General features: G+C 38.7%; 1 protein-coding gene across 15 annotated transcripts in view; it reads right to left on the reverse strand.

Annotated features, from left to right (window-relative positions):
• Nucleotides 1–387: 387 nt before the first annotated feature.
• The window catches only part of TNRC6B (trinucleotide repeat containing adaptor 6B), a 118169-nt gene continuing 97001 nt past the window's right edge, over nt 388–21555 (reverse strand). For 10 of the 15 annotated variants that reach the window (XM_053977145.1, XM_053977144.1, XM_053977143.1 and 7 more), the window contains 15 exons: nt 16988–17136; nt 15651–15821; nt 13271–13396; nt 12086–12217; nt 11452–11547; nt 11046–11223; nt 10526–10660; nt 10173–10349; nt 8046–8129; nt 5585–5731; nt 5238–5333; nt 4144–4368; nt 3592–3662; nt 1620–1759; nt 388–1121 (listed from right to left, as the gene is read on the reverse strand). In XM_053977145.1, the coding sequence (XP_053833120.1) occupies nt 734–1121; nt 1620–1759; nt 3592–3662; nt 4144–4368; nt 5238–5333; nt 5585–5731; nt 8046–8129; nt 10173–10349; nt 10526–10660; nt 11046–11223; nt 11452–11547; nt 12086–12217; nt 13271–13396; nt 15651–15821; nt 16988–17136 (2315 nt within the window). In that variant the 3' untranslated portion in view covers nt 388–733. Of the gene's footprint in view, nt 1122–1619; nt 1760–3591; nt 3663–4143; nt 4369–5237; nt 5334–5584; nt 5732–8045; nt 8130–8518; nt 9499–10172; nt 10350–10525; nt 10661–11045; nt 11224–11451; nt 11548–12085; nt 12218–13270; nt 13397–15650; nt 15822–16987; nt 17137–21555 lie in introns of those variants that run through there. The other 5 variants (XM_053977154.1, XM_053977146.1, XM_053977155.1 and 2 more) reach the window with 5 other exon arrangements.

Here is a 21555-nt window from a genome sequence, read left to right on the forward strand (position 1 = left end):
AAAATGCACACACACAAACATGTGCACACGCACTCACACAGAAACAAGCACACGTGGGCAGTTACATGTGCCAGAACACACTGGTACTTATCAACCAGCCAATCACAAAGTGTTGGTTTTTTTGTTTTGTTTGTTTTTTCTGTTTTGTTTTTTTTTGTGGGTTTTTAATTTTTAATTTTTTTTTCTAGGTTTTTTTGGTTTTTTTTTGTTTTTAAAGTGAGGCTCCGTCAAGTCTTTCCCTCCCCACCCTTATTCTTTTAAACCCCTCCCCAACCCCAACCCAACATGGTAGACCTAAGGACGGAAACACACCCAGTGCAAACAAAGTTAAAAAGCTATTTTTTCAGTATATATGTTTCTTAGCAACAACTTCCGTATAACATGAAAAAGTGAAAAACTAGAAACTAATTTTTTTAATTTTTTCTGTTTAAATTTAAATGGTATGTGTACTTGCTTCACATTGTCTTTCTAAGTTGGCGTTCACGATTCAAGTATTTCAAGAGTGATATGTTCTCTTTTTGGATTCATATTCCAAACGAAAAAACTGAAGTTATATAAGGGAGGCAACTATGTGCTCAGACAGTCTGTCAATGACCCACCTTTTTTTCTTTCTCCGTTTTCTTTTTTCCTTTTATAAATGTATTTATTGCAAGTTGAAAAAAACGAAAAAGGTCAAGTTAGTGCTGCTGCTGTTCCAAAAAAGGTCACGAGGTCAGAGTTGAAAGTTCTAAGTTCAGATTGAATCCGACCCTCCTCCCAGAAGGTCTCCAGGTAGTAAGGGAGCAGGGCTGCCCATTCGGTGTGGATCCTCTACGCTTGGGACCCCCCACAAGCTTGAAGAATAGTTTGGGGGCCCCCACAATGAAGCGCCAGTGAGATCACCCCCACTGCTGCCGCCGCCACCACTGCTCCACTGCCCAAGCCCTGTTGACCCACCAAAGAGATTCAAAGCAGGTCCAACTGGATCTGTCTGGTTCTGTCCTGTCTCCAGGGATTGCCAGCCCGCTGCGGGTGCACTCGGGGTTGCTGCAGGTGTAGGGGGCTGAGCTTGTGCCAAAAAGCGACTAACCTCTTCATCTGTGGCAAACTCAGCCAGGATGGTAGTGTTTCCCAACACACACCTACAGGGCAAGGTACACATAAGAAAAAGAAATAGAGCCAAAAGGTAAGGGCAAGGGATTCAGAAAGCAAGGGAATAACACTAATAGGTGCCCAAACCAAAGGAGGTATCAACTACATTGCTACAATGGAACGGACATGGAAAACTTCAGCTGTTTTTGACAGTGTAACGCACTCAAAACAAAAGAACTTCCATTATATACAGGGAAGAAACAAAACAAAAACACCCCAACCCCCTTGCCCCAACATTCAGTCGTGCCTGAACAAAATCTTAATAAATTTAAACTAAGGTTCTGAACATTAACACCAAGAGCAATAAAAGTGCCTATACCACGTAGGTAAATGCACATTTGCCGCCTTTAAAACACCACAGACGAAGAACAGGTTAAAAGCCCTTGGAATTCAGGATATTAGCAAAATTCAAAAATTTTCACTGAGTTTAGGGGCTCACACTACTAATCCCACACCCCCAAAGATTTCTGTCTCAAAACCTTGCTTACATGTGCAGTGCAGTCTGGGCCTTGGCCGCCTCCTGTTTGGTGTTGTATCGGATGAGGGCGGTGCCCTGGGTCAGGTTCAGATGGAATGTCAGCAGTGGGCCATGCTGCATGCAGATCGTCCTCAAGGTTGACCCATCAATCTGAGGAAGAACAGCCAGGACGAAACAGATGTTTGTAATTATTTCTCCAAACATACTTTAATCCTGACTTTGTCACAGTAATTGAAAGATATGCTGCTCTCAGAAAGAAAAACAGATGAAAGCAGTGGGAAGTAAGCAAAGGTGACAGAAGTTGATTTTCAAACAGGAACTGGTATGTCTTGACTTCTCACAGCTACATGGAGTTTGCTTTAGTATGGAATAATCTAAATTATCTTTCCTGTTCATTTACAGCTTGAGTCCAGTTTTCCTTCTTTCAATGAGTTTCTTACACTGTCACTACCCTTAACATTGACAGCTTTTCCAGTAATTACATACAACTTGTACTTCTCACCATCTTCAGTCATCAGAATTCCTACCAAAGGAACCAGAATATCTTAGTCTGCAGCTCTTTGACTTCAGTTGAATGTAGATAAACCAGTATTTAAAAGGTTTTTGTAAAACTGGAAATATCTCTACAATGAAATTTTTGAAAATTTATTTTGGTGCTTGTCTTTATGGTTTATGAAACAGTGACAGAAAGAGTCAGTGATTTTGCTGCCAAACCCACCAATGTTCATTCCATCTGAACTAATGTTTTCACAGCAGTTGTTGCCTACATTCCTTCTGCAGCAGTAACAGCTTGTTACTTACCTCCAGTAACAGCTGTTCTCCCAGGTGTTCTGTACAGACAGATTCCATTCCTGGTGTGCCACAGGGACATATGAATGGGATCCGTATGTACAAATACTTAAGGAAGCGCTACTTTCTTCCTTCTTTCCCCCCTATTTTATAATATAGCTTCAAATGAGGGAAAAGGAAGTTGTGTGGTAGTACAAATATGGTCAAGGTTAAAACAGAGAACCTTGAACATACTGTTCTTTCCAAGCCTAACCATTCTATAAATCTATGAATCCATCTGAACCTTTACACTTCTCTCTCTACTGTACTGATCCACAATAAAGAGAGAATCCAAAATGAGACAGTTATGATCTGATTCTCTTTCCTACTAACTTAAATGCCTCCAAAATATATTCTTCTTCCATAAAATAATTCTTAAAGCAGCACTGAAGTATTTTACACAAGCCAGATTTAGAATTGTGCTTTTTCCTCACACCACTTCTTTCGCATCAAGGTAAACAGTCTTTTTTACAAAAGACTCGCCATTTTGGGTGATCTGCTGAAGACCTCAGCTTTTCCTTCCACATCAACCCTTTTTTGTAAACTGTAGAAACACGGTAAATTATCTGGCTGAACAGAGGACTCTCTGTCTAGATCTCAGTGTACTGCTGATAATCATATAAGCTGTTCCTAGGCCTTGAATACTAATTTGGAATGCTGAAACCAGGATCTCCACAGAATTCGTTCTGAATGGCAGCAAGCTTTGAGAATACTTGCAGAAATAACCTAACTAGACTGGTTTTGGCAGGAACACTGGAAAAATTCTGTGGTTTCACTATGGAAACACTGAAGTGAAAACTGGCAGTTACACTAATTTCTTATTGACAACATCCCAAAGAACAGCTATAAACCACTTCACATTATAGTAATGAAATTTACTCTCACTTCTAAGAAAAATCTTTCTGTTCAATTATTTTTTATAACTCTTAAGTAAAGAAATGTTTTAACAGTCACATAACAAAACCTGAACATCTTAAAATTAACTGAAGAGATTACAATAGGAAAACCAGTCAGACTACAGCTCAGTTTAGTAGAAATACGTTACATAGGCTGACAAATCTGATTTTGTCAGATTTTATTCAAAAAGAAACAACTGAAGAATTCACAGTCCTTGCTAAAGAAAACAAGTCCCCAGAAACAACCACAGAAAATACCTGTGGAGTGAGATTGTGAAGAACCAGCCAGTAGCTAGGACGAACTGAGCCACCATCACTCCAAGTAGATGCTGCAAATTATAAGACAGAGCAATCAAGACAGATCTGATACAAAGAAAAACCATCTTTCTTTACAGCCAAGTCTTTCAAAAAAAGTCAGCATTACCAGCCCTGTTAAAACATGAACGTCTAATCTTCAGTCCTGAAAGCAAAACCACACCTTTGATCACAATTTACATCAAGATTAATTTTATTAGAGTTTATCTTTAAGCAGTTTCTCACACACAGCAAGCATCTAGTCTTGAAAGGCCCTATGTAGCAGGTATTCTCTTCTGGCAGCTCTCAGCCCTTCTTCACTCATTCCCTGCAGCCGGACCTGGGATTCCACCCCCCACCGCCCCAATTACTGACAGCAAATTTCCATTTCAAGAAGAAACTCTCTTTTTTCCTTTTCCCAGACAACTGCAACTTCCTTTCCTCCACACCACTGGTGCTGTAAAACATACACTGCTCAGGTTTGATCAGTGGTGCTACCAGTTGATTTGTTCTCACCAGAGCCAAGCCTCGAGTCCTGTGTCCCCCAGCCCCTGACCGATCGGGGTGCTGTGCTGTTCCATGGAGATGATGGTTTGGGGTTGGTCAGGCCAGGAGGTGGGCGGGGCAGCCCTGTAGTGTTCCTTGAGGAAATATGGTTTTTCCACATCTTGTTGGAGAGATGAGTGGGATTGTGTCCTATGGGATCTGGGGACCATGTTGATTTGTAATCACTGAATTTTGCTAGAAGATTAAAGAAATTGTATGTATTAGAGAAACTTGTGAGATTAAGTACCTGCCCTATCACACTAAGTCTTTTGACTGCATTTATATTGGAGACAAGCACAAAACACAGGACCATATAATAGTTAATTTATCATACCAAAAAAATCCCATGCTATCTGTAAATTAGTATTTGCTTATTTTATATATGCTGATTAAAAAAAAGTAATATACCAGGATCATTTATGATAATGTAGCTGATTGCAGTATGTTACATCACTAATTAGATGAACTGCAACTTTTATGTCCACACTACATTTCATCTGAGAATTTCTTAAAAGTTTTGGCACTACTGACCTTTAATAAAACTGAACCTTCTTCATGTAAAAAAAAAAAACCTGCAGAGCACTGAAAGGAGTATTCACCATTCTTGGTCTACTAAGCTAATGTTGCCTCCTAAAGATGTCCTCCCTACAAGATCAAAGCTTTCTTGAGAGTCACAAACCCCACACAATGTTGACACAGCAGAACTGCATAAAGAAGGCTGCTTAGCTGTGTGATGGTTGGACTTCTAAACAATCTTGATAGCGCATTTTTTTACTAGAAAGTATTACTAGTAGGCAGGTGCTTATTAGAAGATCTATAGTGGATATCCTTAACACATTTCAAGAACTCTTTATAAAGAAATGCAATAAAAAAGAAAAATAAAAGCGCTCCCCGAAACTCCACTATTGGTCATGAATATTTGCGAGCTCTGCCTAAACCAGTTTCTTAAAAAAGGCAGACAGCAAATTCTCCCACATGATGGACTAAACACTCCACATGGAACAACAATGAACTAGTGCTAAATGAAAAATGCTTTATCTGGGTAAGTTTCAAAGCCTGCATACCTGAAGTGCTATGAACGTTGGTGAAGGAATTGTCAGAGGCACTGTAGGGCCAGGCACCAGGTGAAGGCAGCGAGGTGTTGAGGGAAGAATTAGACCCTATCAAAGAGGAAAGGAGAGAGAAAGAGGAGCCCAAGTTCACAGAGTTTCTGTAACACCACTGAACCTCAAGACAGCTATGACTGTACCAATGCCAAGCTTTCAGGTGCTCCCAGCCACAGTGCAAAGGCACACAGCTTCCTTCTCAGAAAAATGCAACAGACTGTTTGCCAGTGATGAGCGGAACACTGCAACAATCCCAAGTATCAGAGCGACTTTGACAATCACAGACCAGGTGTTCACTGTTTTACCTGTGGTGTTGTCCCGCAGAAGTTGGTGGTCAGTATCTACAATGGGAGATGTGGCTGTCCCCCCCAGCACACTTCCAGGGGTCACATAGGGGTCAGACTCAGGGTCAATGTTTTGTATACCTTTCCATGGCACTCCTGGTTGGAACTCTGGGACAGGAGAGACAAAGGAATTAGGTGCAATCAGGGAAATGTTATTTACTAGAAGTAACTGCTGAAGGTATTTCAGGATGGTAAACAACTGTCTTCTACACTGTTCCTTAGGGGCAAAAAAAAGACTACATGTTAGAATCATAATCTATTTCACAGTTCCTCCCAAAGCACTAGCTCTGGTTTCATATGAATACAAGTCTACACTACAAAAAAGTGGTACAAGGGCATCCGGGATCCCTTTAAGCGCTTCTGCTTTGCTACATTCAGATGAGGTTTCAACAGTTTTAACAAATTCCATATAAGATGTGTAAGATTAGATCAGTACACATACTTTGTGTACCTACCTTAGGAGTTTGGAAACACATTTGACACATCACACTGTATGTACACACACACTATATACATTACCTATCAATACTAAGGTGATATGCCTTGTGGTATAAGTAATGTGTATATATTCATTGACATTCTTCATGCTTCACACTAAGATGAGATATACTTATCATGCTTTAGTTTGAACTACAGCTCCAGGCATGCCAGAATTTTAAGACAAGAGGATGAATTATATTAAATATGAACACACAAAGACTCCAATTACTGTAAGAAAAATCAGTAACTTGGTTCCTTCAATGAATAAAGTGCTGTGGTCAGTTCTGGAAGCAGTGGTGCAAAAGTAAAACTGACGAACACAAAAACAAGTAAAGAAGCTTCATCTATTATGGGACAATTTGTGTAAGTTTGAGAAGAGTGCAAAAGTGGCAGATTCATCCCTTGCTGATACAAGTCCAGGATATAGAATTCCCAACCAAAATTTCTGAAATAATTAATAATAGATTATTATTATACAATTAAAGATCCATTATTAAAATCAGGATCCAAGATGCACTCTCTAGAATGAAGCAACATAGGATGAATCTGGCATGGAAGGGTTCATTCCAATCACCTTTGTAATGAAGAACTAGAGTCAAGACTATGACTTTCACAGACAAATACAGAAGAAAATATGATACTACTGGTTCAAATTATTGACACAGCAAGGGCAGTATTAGACTGATAATGCACGTGAGAATCTGAGAGAAGACAAAAGAAATGCCCTACTGGGTCAGAACTATGGTCCATCTTGTCCAGTGTTTGGCCAACAGCAGTAGGAGAAATACCATTAAGGGACAGAACACAAACCTGGCCACTATCTGTGGACTACCAGCCTCACAATCTCCCAGTACCCAGAGTTGTCCTAACTTCGATGGCAGAAATACCCTCTATCTGCTAGCACCAGCTTGTGAAATTGTTTTTCCATAATTTTATCCAATCACTGTTTCAACTGGCTAGTATCATCTGTCTCAAAAAGCTGTGAAAGCAATACAACCTGAAAGTTCACCACTCCTGATGGAAAAAAAATGCTCCCATCTATTTAAAATTTATATTCTCTTAATTTCAGCATTTGTACCACGGTTCTAGCATTGCAGGAGTCACGGAATTACAATTCTGCATTTATCTTGTTCCCTGCCTTAATGATTTTATAAACAACAGTTACATCTCCCCATCTTTAGTAACTCAACAAAATAATCCAGGTATCCACACTTCATGAGCAATCAGCACTGCATCATGGAAGGACTCTGCTCAGCTACTACCAAAACACTGCCATCCACTGACAAGCAGGACCTCCCTTTTGTTAAGGAAGAAGCAATACAGCTCTTGGGTCTACTCAAAATATCTTCTCTGCTCTGAGATAAAGAATCCATGAACACAAGTTAGAACCTGGAAATTAGAACTTGTTTGGAGAAAAAAAAAAAAAGGATGTCCAACTCTTCTATTTGCAAAGATTCTGAGAATTTGAGACTGAAAATTAAGTGCACAGAAAGCTCTAATCAGAAGGTTAATGAATATACAAACAAGGCTCCAAGGATCCAAGGGTATTATTGTTTATGAACACATTCACTTATCAATGAGACCCTGGTCTGGAAAAGCATTTCCTTGAACTACAGCATGACAAATTTCCAAACTCTCCTTTGGGGCAGATAGTCATTATCATGCACATTCACCAATTCTTGTTTACAGACATGCTCTTTTATTTCTAGGCAGTAAAGAAGACATGAAATGCATTTCTCCACAGAGATTTGAAAGGTCCTCTCAAAAAGTTCAAACGTAGGATTATTGTGAAAACCATGACAGACACATCCAGGCCAGTTTGCCTGAAGTATGACTGATCTTGAATGGGAAAATTACAGTCTAAGTATGACCTAAGTATGCAAGTCTGTGCAACATAACCAAACGACATAGCTCTCACCAATGCAGCAAAACTTGCTCTCACCTCCAGCTGTGATATCAGTTTGATTGGGCACCACTTCATTTATCTTTGTGCTGAACAATACTGCTCTCTTGAATGGCAGAATTTCTGCAGCAGATAGCATTTAGGAGGAAAATGCGAAAGGTGTAGTCAGGATGAATGCCGAGTGACCACTGTTTTCATTCAAAGGAAAAATGCACCTATTTCAAGAGGGTTTCTCTTGTAAACTCATTTTTGTTAACAACTTTTTTTTCCAGCACTGGGAGGAAGAATTCTATCTCCATGCCAGGAACTGCGAGAGGACCTCATCTACAAGCTTGTAGAGAAAAACCTAGAGTGTAAAGCCATTTTAGGTCTTCATTCTTCATCAGGGGTGTTGTATTGATAAGGTAGATCTTGATTTCAGTTTTCCTTGTCAATGAAGCCCACAAGTTAAGACTATGAGACAGCTCAAGTGGCTGATGGTCATGGAACAGTAACTTGTCCCAGCAGCCTGTGGATCTTTTTAGAGTGGAATAGCAATAACTGAATAAATGCCACCTGCCAAAACCCAGGATCTGTTACATGAGGGCTGCAATCATAGTCTTGGGCTACTCACACAAGAAATGACGGATGGTACTGAGGATCTCAGTGAAATTTTATGTTCCAAACTTGTGAACTTCACTTATCCTCTCACAGTGGTGAGGCAGTCAGCAACAAAAAAATTTACTTATCACTGACAATGGGACTATCAGATATCACTAGGGAAGCTTTACAGTATCAACAAGGGGCAAAGAGTAGCCATCAAACTTTTAACTTCGGTAACAGTTTTGGCACCAAGAACCTTGCCAAAGCCAGTGGCTGCTCCAAAACTTGGAAACATGGCAGAGCTGATCCTCATGTGTCTATTCCAGGCAGTACTGTGTTTCTCAGTATAATACAGTGGAATGGTGACTAAGGAAACAAGTTCAGCAACAATGAGTCTGAGAGTGAAGTCTGATAAAAGATTGCATTTCTGGCATTATGAACAGCAACTCCAGTTCAAAAAGCTCCATACTTAACAACCAGGCTGACAGAAGTGTAACACAAACATACCTGTACGGAATGCAGTGAGCAGTATGAAAATTTGTGGATGTGCAGATGTTTTTGAGGTAACTAATTCTTTAGCTCTGTTAGCTCATCAGAAGATGTTTTCTTGCTGGAGTTAGACACTGAGGGTTTCCCTCAATAATCTTCAACTACATTTTCTAGATTTCCTGCAGTTACATCTGTCACATAGATTCCTAACTTTCTTATGCAAGGTCTGTGCTACTGCTTTACCCAAGAGATGTACCTGGACTTTTACTTTTTTGTGCTTGAGAGGATACATAGTAGAGGGTTTGCAGTTAGTAATGTTTTCCTGGATTGCAATTGTCTTCCAGACAAGAGAAAAATCGCAGCACCCACTATTTGCTGAACAGCATTGGTGATTAATCTGTGCAACTTCAAGGACAGCACTCTGTTTAAACAAATGTTTTATATAGAAAATTATGCGTGTATTCAAATATATATGTACTTTTCCTAGAGAGTTTTCTAGCAGAAACATAAAATTCTGCCAGTGAAACTAGAAAACTTAAATGAGCACCAGCATGTTGCCCCAAAATCAAGAGACTTCTACCCAAGGCACAAGATTCCTGAGCATAACTGAAGCATTGCAACACTCTTCTACCCTTTATGCGACATGAACAAAAGTGAACCACAACAGTGTGGTGTTCCCACCATCACAAAAACCCCTACTTCACATCTTTTTCTTTCTGATTCCACCCTATCAATAATTTTTCACTGCATCAGTCTAACACAGCACAAATAAGGAATCTGTACAAAGAAGGGAGATGGTGGTGTATATTCTACCTTTTCACTAAATTTTCTGTAAATGTAAGAAGATATGAGTTCACTTAACAAAAACCAAAGACTACTCAAGACAATTCAGAAGTTAGTTCATATTTAGCCCAGCATTTTTTACTGGAAATTCAGCATTTATGTTCTACTTTCATGTGAGCGAAATTTCAAAACCAAGATAGGCCAAGCCACCCAAGTGTTTTCTTTGCAATTGTTATTTAAGTAAGTATGATGAGGAAAGGTCCAGCACATCTATCCTAAAGCAATGACACAACCCCTGCCCTTATGTAATACCTGGAGGCCAGCTGGCATTGCTGGATTTACTTCCAATTTTGTTTGTTGGTGGAGATTTGGCAGGTAACCAACTATCACCAGCAGGGCCTGTATGGCTGCTGAGCGGGTCGCCCTGGATTATGTCAAACTGGTTGTAGGGCGATCCTCCGCGAGCCTTTCCAGGGGGCACTATTGCACCTGCAGCATTAAAAACATACATTTACACTCAGGAAAGGTTGGGATCTTCAGGAGTATGATATATTAACACAAAAATATTTAAAATGCATACTGGTGAGGCAAGACAGTTTCATCTAAACTATTTCACCTCTGGCAAGATGATCCTACAAGGGTATTCCCAAAATTCCCCCTCTCACCATTTTTGTGCATATTGGCATCTTGTGAAGCCACAGAGGGCAGCCCTTCCATCATAGTCCACTGCTTAAAGCGGGATTCTGTTCCAGCCTCCTTCCCTCCCACCATGCCATAATCCATGCCACTTGAGCCAAAGCCTGTGAAACAAACAAACGAAATAAAACTCAATTGTCATCTTGTTTTGATTTTGACCATCTTTAAATGGGGAGTCATTGCAATCATAAGAAAAAGATGGGAAAAAGAAATCAGCAACAGCAAAAGTTATGTTCAAGGGGCATCTTCCAAATAAGTGTGTTATGTCAGTATGCTATGATATTCTTTCTTCTTAGGTTTGTCTTCTTCCCATGCAATGAAAAATAATGCAATTTGATTCAAAGTTGACACTTGTCATAACCTCTGCTCTAATGCTTTTACATAAATTACTCATTTCTCGACCCAGACATAAGTGACTAACACATTTACCATATTAATAATAGGGAAGCTACAGGCAATGCACCAAACCTACTTCCACAAAGTACTTACCACCTGAACCGTATCCAGGTATCTGCCCTTTGGTCTGTAAATCTGAGAGACCCACATTCAAAGGATTTGGTACCATGCTGTCTAAATGTGGCTTAGGCCCAACAGGGTGGGATGGCGAATGCTTCATGCCAGGCTGCCTCTGCTGCTGCTGTTGGAGGGCACTCACCATACGAGCAATCTGCAAATGAAAGAAAAACCTGCTTCATCTATGCTATACTGCAATGCAAATTCCAGTAAACACGAAGAAACAGTGAATTAGAGGAGATACAAAAGACCCTGCTCTCCATAAAGTGCAATGTGAAGAGAGCAGATGATGTTACTGAAGCCAGCACCATCTCTTACTGCAGACTGCATTTCCCCAGCAAACTTCATACTTCATATGATTGACAAAAGCAGTGCCACACACCTGTTGCTCCTGCTGTTGTCGCACAGCTTGAGATAACTTTCTCTGGCTCTGTAACAGCTGTTGCTGCTGCTGCTGCTGCAGGAGGAGCTGACAAGCCTACAAGATCGGGGGGATGGGAAGAGTGAAAATATTGAGCTCATCAAGTGAAATATAATTGCCAGGAGCTATTCACTAGCAAACGCTTTGCTCAGAACTTAGGTAAACTGTTTCTCATTCCACTCACTCAAATAAAATGACAATGAATGCATTAGAAGAATACTACATCCTTCACTTAAATCTTAAAGAGTTTCTAATTTAACACTGTGCAACAGAATTACTCGTACCTGCTTTATTACTATCACTATGACTATAAGTCTGAAGAAAACTTCATGAAAAATCAACAAACAACTGCTTTCTGTAGAAAAATGTGGCTTGGAGTCATTACTAACACACTGTAATCCACAATAATTACATGGGCCTATTTGGTTTATCTGCTGCCTTCTATCAGGACTTTATTACCCCATAGAGCAAAGAGGGAATACTTGTACAAAATAACATCAGTAGAACAAAACAGAATTAGAATAAGCATAAAAAGAAAACTCTTTCAGCAGACAATTTGCAAACTGTCTTGTCTCACAAGATTACAGCTACTTACTAATTGAAACTGGGGAATCTGTGGAAGCTGGCTCAGCATGGCAATCTGTTGTGGAGAAAGCTGGGGGCCCATATTGAAAAGACCAGGATTCAAGCCACTGTTAGGAAACTGCTTGAGCATGGAGGCCGAAACCTGCATGGAAACCAGTAACATATCCTGAACGTACTGCTTGGAGGAAAAGATTATGAAGTACAAGTATTTCTGTACAGGAACAAGTATGACACTAATCTTCAGTGGTGTTCTGGGAAAGACATTACAGATTTATTAACACATCACATTTAAACATGCATAGTCTATAACTTGGGCAAAGTGAATACCTCACTTGATTGACAGTAAACAGTATTACATGTGCAGATGCAGACACACACACAAAGGTTATTCCCCCAACCAGTAAAGTGCTAGAGATTCTACTAAATTTAAATGCTGGTATATATGCAGCTAACCAGTAATCACAGTACTGCATTATCACATTAAAAATGTACTGCCTGACAAGGGAAAAGAAAGGCATTCAGGCAGTCACTGGAGCAAAGAAACAGTGCCTCACAGAAAGAGTTAAGCTCTTTGTACACTGAGTAAGATACAGTAAAAGACAGGAGTAGGTGGAGAAGAATCCCCCCATTTTTCCCGGCATTATTGGAGAGCTACACAAGTACAATTCAAGACAATCTCAAGAACCGTTCATCAAGTCCAAAGAAAAAGGTAAACTTGTACATTTGGAGAACCTGAGGTCTTAAGATTAAGCTCTGCAATATAAATGTAACATGTAGCCCCTTCATCAAACCTCTCTTTTGGGGGGGACAGGAAGCACAGGACAAGACTACTTAAAAAAATTAAGCAACCTGTCACACTTCAGAAACACTTTAAGCTTTCACGTTTATTTGTTCTTTTTAAAATACTTTGCAAAAGCCTATATAAGACATAAGATTGCCAAATTCACTTTCGAGGTTTAAAAATACTGGTAGCGAGCATTTACCATCAACTGCCTTGGAATAAGACAGAATGCTAATGCTTCTGCACTGAATTTTAAGTACTTTTCCTATGAATTTTAATGTTTTTATCTTATTTAATTTTTCAATTTCTTAACATCAAATTGAGACCAAGACAGGTGCATAAGTAACCTCAATGATGTGCTCTGAAGGCTGTAGCTCTACTTTTACAAGTAATCAGTTGCTATAAATTCCTTACCTGGGGAGAAAGGAATTGGGGAGGCACTTGCGCCCGGATATTGGGGGAAGGATTTAGTGGCTGCACTGGTGTGTGCATGCCCCTCGATTGTGCTGTGCTGTTTCCAAACAAACCATGATTGCCACCCTATAAAATTAAAGCAGTAGTGAGAAGATGAATCTTGCAGGATAATGGATTTCTATGCTAATAACTACATATCAGTAACAATGAGCCAAGTTACTGACTTAAACAGAGTTCCCTCAGAATTACAGATGTTTGGCTAAAATCAGTAATATTCTACCTGGGTTAAAGCCACTGTACTACATATTTGAGAAGCAGGTTGTTTCTCCTCTAACACTGAAGGGTCATGGTTATCTACTTAATTCAAGATATGACAAATATAATGTTTTAATATTCTGCACTTTACATATCGGGAAATGGAAACTTGGAGTACAAACAACAAACTAAAAACTCCATTCCATTGGCTTAAAAGTATGGTAAGACTGTCAACAAGAATTCTGGTCCCCTATTTTAGAGAAGACAGGTACTTTTCCTGAGTACCTGTTTCCAGGTTGCTAAGGTATCACTCACAAGGCTATTTTTTTTTCTCTGTAGGCCTTTTATTAACTAATAATATTTTAGAATTCTAATTTTAAAGATTTCCCTTCAGCCATGAAAACTTCAACATTCTGGATTTGGGTATTTTCCTTCCCCTTTTCTCCCACTAAATTTGAAGAAAATTTTCAAGTGAGAAAGAGTTGTATGGTTTTTTTCCAGTGATTTATTTTCTAACACAAGAATACTTGCTACTTGAGTTTTTTAATGAGAAGCATTTACTGATTTATAAGTAACTTCTGTAATAAACCCTAATGCATGAACAAGACCCAAGAAAATTTGTGATTATGTTTCATGATTTTAGCCTCTTGAGCAGACTTTTTTTGGTACTATTTTTCAAAAAAAAAGCAAGAAATGTTATCAACAGTCTCTGACACTAACTAAGCTACACTCTCTTGCTTCTAAAAGCTGAAGCTTATACTCCAAAGCATCCTTATGTGCCATGAATTTGTCTTTTCAGTCTCAAGACCCTCCCATCTCCTGCTGTCTGTCAGGGTGTCTGTGATCCTCAGATACCTGGGGTTCTAAAGAATGTATTTCCCACTCTTCACCCATCACTCCCTATTCTGTCTGTCCATGCTAGCATTGCTGTACCCAACATAAATCCATCATTATTCCAAACTGAGATTGTGCAGGCCTTCACTAAAACCTTTCCTTCCCTTATATACCAGGATTTCTTAAATCCTATCATAACACTGTGCATAATACTCCTACCATTAATACTGTGCATCCTCTGCTATCCTTTTGCTCAAACACAAATCTCTCCTCCTGCTTCTACACTGGCAGCACTATGGATTGCCTCATTCACCTGCATCCCCCACCACTTAAAGTATCCTCTCCTTCAGAAGCAACTCCTAAGCATGCAGGAAGACAAAAAAACCCAAAAGACAAGAGGTTTTATTCTGGAAAGAGTCAGCAGGATTCAACTACACATTAAAATTTTTGAGAGGCCTTGAAGCTGCAGTTACACTTTCAGCTCTCTCTATAACTCCTCTCTATAACAAGAGTTCTGCACACTGAGATCAACAACATGCCTGCAAATTTTGGACTTAATCTGATGTTCAACACTGTGTCACATAGAAACAGAAAGACAACACAAAGAAACACCATCATGTTAGGCATATGACTACATAAGCTAGACCAGCTGCAATAATAAGGTACTATTCTTTCATTTCCTAGTATTCCTAAAATATTTCTTCTAGAATAATGCGGAACATAATAGCCAGAAATTCTCCTGAACTACAGTTAATCACTGTTACTTCTTTTACGTACCATTTCCCGGTACGTAAAAATATTGCTACTTCAAGAATTTTTAAAGGCTACTAAATCAATCCTTACTTTGAAATGTGAGGAAGGGAGAAGGGAACAGGCACCATGCTAAATCACTGCAACTTTTTACAGGCACATTTCTACATACAAGGTCTTTGAGTGGAGTCTGAAAAACTTCAGTGTTGGGTTTGATGAGGCAAATTAACAGCCTCTAACTGGGTGTTAAGCCAGCAATTAAAATGAAGGATACTACTGACTTCACCACTTCTGAAAAGCACATCCGCCTGCTTTGCGCCACATTGCACTGCGATTTAGGAAGAGGCCAACAAAACCAGACAGAGTATGTTTTGATGCTAGGAACCAAAGTGGACTGATTCTCAATGGCCTGAGACAGCTGAAATTTCCATTAACAATTTTAATCTATTCAGCAGAAAAACAAATGCAAGCAACCAACTAACTAGGATTATACCCAGGTTGCAGCCTTGTAACAATGCATCTTATAAGGTGGCCTGCTTACTTGTCTAGCAGCGAAGTTTTGGGGACTGAGCCCTGAGCCGATTGCCCCAAGGCCGACGTTGGATAGTGTGGAACCAGAGGGAGACAGCTTGTAGCTGGGAGAAGGGGAGAAGGGAGAGCAGGGAGCCTCATCCCCAAGGCACCCATCTTGATTGGAGAAAGGCAAAGTCAGCTGAAGCAGCAGTTAGCCAACAGCAGGAGTTGGTTAGTGAAGCAACAGAATGCAAGAAGAGAGAAAGAGGGACGGTGAGTGACTAGGAAGAAGCAAAGTTAATTTGTAATAGCAGTTACAAGGACAAAACTTCTGATTCAAACAATCACTTGACAATTAAGATTTTGGTCCAAGGAGATACTCTTAAGTTTTCTTTTTAAGAATACATTTTGAACTCTCGTGAAATTAGTTTCTGATAGTGGCTATTACCACTACACAAGCAAACAAATCTTGAATGAATTCCTAATGTTAGCACACACCTACCAGCATAATTTGTTAGGAAAGGCAGTAGCTTTGCTCATGGTATTTATTAATTATGCCACCAGAGGGAGTTGACAAAACTGCTTTTTGCCTTGTTATACCAAAATGGAGGAGTTAAATTCCTAGACAGTTAACACGCCTTCAGAATTTTTAAACCAAATTTGTTTTCCATTTTACATGTGATAAACTGTATCTAAAAAAACCCAAAACAGCCCTAGAGCATTCTGCATCTACTGGACACTCTCCAATTCATAATGTGAAGCAATTAATATTTGATAATAACAGTGAAAGCTTCTGTTTAAAATAGGCAAGAATATGAAAGAAACACTGTCATAACATACAACAGATGTCACAAAGAAACAGATGTCGTACAGAAGCTTACAGTACACGGACATACAGCATAAGGGGTTGTGGAATTTAGAAGGGGTATTTCCAATAAATGCCAGACATGAAAGAAGAAAAAAATTTAGAAGACTGTGATTACTTATATTTACTTAGATGTCAACCAGTTTTTTTTTTTACAGTAGATGACTGTAGTTAGTAGCCAAAAGAATCACCATGATGAAACCTATAACAAATTTTATTGCTACCAGTAGTTTACCTTTCCAAGAAAAAAGAAAGGAATTTGTCTACATCAAAACCAGTCTATTCTAGAATAAAAAGCCTTGCTCTCACCAATTTTGTCTAGGCACACCTGACACCTGTTTTATACATACATTTCTTCTACCAATAAAACTACCCCACACCTTTTACTACTGAGCTCATTCAGGGTTATTAAATTTTTAGCACCTGCAGAGAACTAGGGTAAAAACTGGGATCTTGAATATAGAGGTTGATATTAATTTATCTAAAGATATTTCTCTCACCTTCTCAAAATAAGGCCCACTGTCTGTGGTTCCCATGTCTTTGGAATTAGGTGGACGGAACCCAGATCGATCCTTTCTCATCATGTCATTAAAATCCCCGAGATTCACAGCTCGTTTATCTACCTCAAACTTCTTATCTGGGAGACCACCTGTAAAAAAAAGAGAAATTAGTGCAAATAATCTCTACCATTTTCATGACAGCAGGTTCACAGCCAAAGAAATAATCTTTAAGATCAGGGTATTAATTACATCTGTCTTATAATTTAGCACAAATACAATTGGTATTAAAAGTGTTGAAAAATAAATGCAAGAAGTTTCATTTAACACTGAACATGCCAATTTACTTTATAGAGTTTAATGTGAAGTATTTATCACAATTTATGTAGAGATATAAACACAAACATTTCAACTAATTACATTAATTAATACCTAGTTCTCTATGTCTCCCAAAACCTGCACTGTAATTTTCTGGGATTCAGTATGTAGAAAGACCATTATTTAAGTTCTGCATATATTCTGCTTAGCTTCTGCTGGGTTTGACATTGAGAAATTATTTGAGATCATTTGAAATATTTGGTCACATGCACATAATTTGGTCAAGATTGTCCTACAATTAAGTTACATGAACTTAATTCTTTAACACAAGACATCAACTGGTATATTGTAACTCCAGATAGACAACCAATCTCCCTCAGCCTGTACACAATAACACAATCAGTAACAGACACTTCTCAAACAACATCTAAAGTCTCCTGCTATTGTTTAGTCAGTAACCTGGTGAAGTATGAAATGTCAATAGCAGATGACCAAACTCAAACATACACAGTGAACAAGACATCAACTTTCTCTAAAAGCTTTATCAACAGCCAAAGAGCTGACTGGAAGAAGTTTTCCACCTTACACACTGAACTGCTGCCAAGGAACAATCTTTTTGGTCAGATGTGACACCTGTAAGCTATCAGATGCATATTGCTATGTTGAAGTAGATGGAAAACATATTCATTTTAAAATACTGATGTGATAGAAATGAGCTTTACTGGTATTTTTAAAGAATACTGTTTAGTTAGTAGCACAGATGGTCTTTCCAAGGATCATTTTAAAAACACGTCAGCACAATTAACAAGAAAATCTATGACTTTTCCAAAGGAAGTTGGTGATAGATAACCTACCCTACCACTGACAAAACACTAAACCTTTATCAGAGCAGACAGCTAATCACTTTAACACCTTCAAGACAGTGTTCTTCAAAAAAGCTTCTCAAATCCAGCATCTCTTCCTAATGTCCAATCCCAATCTATTAATATTCACAGCGAAGCTACTGCCAAGAAGCTATGAAACTGACCACTAATTGCATGGGTTTTTCTTACCTCCACAGCTTTCAAAGCTGATCCAGCTTCATCCTCTCAGGTGCCTTCAACATCATTTATCACAAGACAGTTGACAAATCACTTACATATCTTAGCTTGTAACTGGAGTCATACTGACCTGGATGAGCTTGTCATATCCTGAAAGCTACAACTGGCTCTGCAAAAGCACTCACGAAGTGTCACGAACAGCTAGGTGCTGTCATACCTACATCACACCACTGCACACAATGCCAGCAATGTGCTACTAAAAGGATCATGTGCTTTAATTCTACACAGGAAGCCCTGGCCATCAGTTGCTTGAAAAGAAACTGAAAGCAAGGCATAGTTGCATCACTGTCTGAAATGAAACTGGGTCAATGCCAACACAAGATGACTAAGCCACAGAAACACGCTTCCTGTCTCTCGGTTATCCTGATGATCCAATCAACTCCTCAAACATTACTGAATGATGCCTTGTAAAATACACAGAGCATTAAAAGAGCACCTCTGAAGGCCTGAAGCACAGATTTGCATGTCACTTAGTGCTGAGGCAGCTGCTTAAACTTCAGTATAAACAAGGCCTCACAGAGAAATTATTGCATTCCTTTATCCCATTCACAGAAAATTCTAATGCAACCTTGAAACATGTCTTGAAACATGTCGTGTGAGTCTTGTCTTTTGAACTTGTGAACTAAAGCTATAAATAATGGAGGGAGCTAAAGAATAGCTTTACCTTATGTAGTACAGAGCAACTGACAAAATGTGAAAAGTTTGAATTACCCTCTACAATAGGCAAAAACACTTGTGTATGAATAAATACGAAGCCCTGAATTCTCTACATGCAGAAACATAGAACAGGCTAAAAGTTACTCCGTCTTCATAAAAAAAAAAAAGACCCTATCATTTCTTGGATTTTTCCCACTATTAAGAGTCAAAAAAACCACTGTGAAAAATGCAAAATCAAACAAGGACTTGGAAGATGACATTCACTCCCTAGTGTGGGAAAAAATAGGAAGTACATCTTTCACAACACATGCACAGAGCTAGAAGAAGAAAAAGAAATCTGAATTCAATGCAGAATTATATAATATGATCCTGCACTGGGAAGTAGGAGACACAAACTGCTGCTGAGTAAAGTTACCCAAAACAGTTGCCAAAAAGAGACTTAACATGGTGAAAATAGATACACCCAGTGGGGTAAGCCAAATCAAGAAAGCCATTTGAAACATTTTCTTCTTGACCACAAAAACATTTTAAAGATACTGATTTTATACCTTTACCATAAATTTACATCATCCAAGTCTACTGAGCAACAACATGCACTTAGATATTGAGGTGTTTCTTCTGAATGCTACGTAAGTTACAGCTTTGTAACTTACAATAACCAGCTGCACAAATTACATTGTAATGTAACTTAGAAATAGAAATTTTAAATTAATTTCTCAGTATTTACAGGTGATTTGAGAATTCCCTGATCTGCAGAGGTTTTAACTAATGTATTTTAAAATATACAAAAGTGATGGTCAAACAGGGGAAAAGAAAATACAAAATATTAAGTGGTTCTGACAAGCTACTTTACTGTAGCAAGCTTTATATCTCAGAACTTACAGAATAGGAGCTATTTCAATGGGGAAAAGAAAAGTTCTATCCTATTTTCAAAGTAGACAAGATATCCATTAAAGAGATTTGACAGAAGAAGAAAAGAAGTACATCATTGATCCATCTCTTTTCTATCTTGGTCAGTAAATAAAAGTATTACTCTAGCACTTGAAATAAAGGGAACATGCTTTTAAAACAAGGAGACTGAGACCAATGTAGTAAGAATTACTAACAGTGCATAATGATCAGAGCCAAGGCGCTCCAAACATACCAAAGCCTAAGTTTTCTTTGACATATGTGGTCTCCAAGCACAGATTTAACTCTGTGCATTTATCCATAAACCAGGAAAACATCATATTGGCAGTTATCTGTCAGAAAAACATGCTATGTTGTAATCTTGAGTGAAAACCAGTTGAAGAACAAGCCTACTTCGTAAGTCAGTCCAACTTTTAAAGTTTAGAAGTAGGCCTGGACTGAGCAAAACAGCTTTTAGCTTTCCAAATGCCATTTCACAAACAAATGCCATAAGCAACAAGAGCAAAACTGCTAAATACAGAAGTAACAGAAAAACTTATGAAGATCTGTTACATTCTCAGCCTTTGAAACAGAATACAAGCCATAATAAATGGCCCTACCTAAGATCAAGGGATGCCACCATTCACAGGCACACTAAACTTAAAGAAGCACAACATATCAAGGTAAAAGATGCAGCCTTTCTGCACCCTTTCACAGGATATTCTGAGCAACAGTCACCTCAGAAGCTCTGATGGTCTTAGGGTCCTTGAAAGTTCCAAAGGATCCTTAATTTGGAGATAAGAAACTAAGACAGCTATAATCAACATAATCCAGGCTACCATCCTCTTCATTTGTATATGCTTAGATCTGATTTTTACCAGCAGCATCTGAAGGCAGGTGAGAACTGAACACCCATGATGGTGACTGATCTCCACCTAGACATTCTTTAGAGAAGCATGATAAAATCAGAGCCTGAATTCTAGAGAGGATGCATGAGGCCAAACTGGAGAAATCAAAAAACTGTTACCCTTTCACAAAACTGTATCATACCATATAAATAAACATTCTTCTCATCTCTTACTGAGATCCTTAATTACTTCAGAGGAAGACAGCAATTTTGGGAAAAATGAACAACTGAATCCTTTATGAAGTGTGATAGAAATTTAAGAATGCAATGGATTCTAAGCTGAGAGACATTGAAACTGTCTGGGTTGTATCAGAATACCAAATTCACACCAGGTATTAGATGCAAGTAAGTCTTGACTACCACAGTTCTACCTTTGGTACCACACAGCCCACAATGCTTAAGCTGTGTAACAATTGTAGTGAAGCTATCCAGAACATAAAATCTAGTTCTACTGAAAAGTAATTTGTAATAACTTGAGGCATGCAACTGAAAAAAATCAATGATAGAGGGTAATTTTTTTCCCCTCACATCACCTCCATGAAGCTGTAGTAAATGGGATGTTCTACTGGCAGGAGGGAAAACAGTACTCTACCACCAAATGAAAAAGATTTTCACTTTGTTGAAACGATAACAATGAATACAAACTTAAAAGATTAAAATATTAGAACAGTTATAGCTCTGCTATGTACAGGTATACATCT

The sequence above is a fragment of the Vidua macroura genome, chromosome 5, assembly GCF_024509145.1.
Source record: "Vidua macroura isolate BioBank_ID:100142 chromosome 5, ASM2450914v1, whole genome shotgun sequence".
NCBI lineage: Eukaryota > Metazoa > Chordata > Aves > Passeriformes > Viduidae > Vidua > Vidua macroura.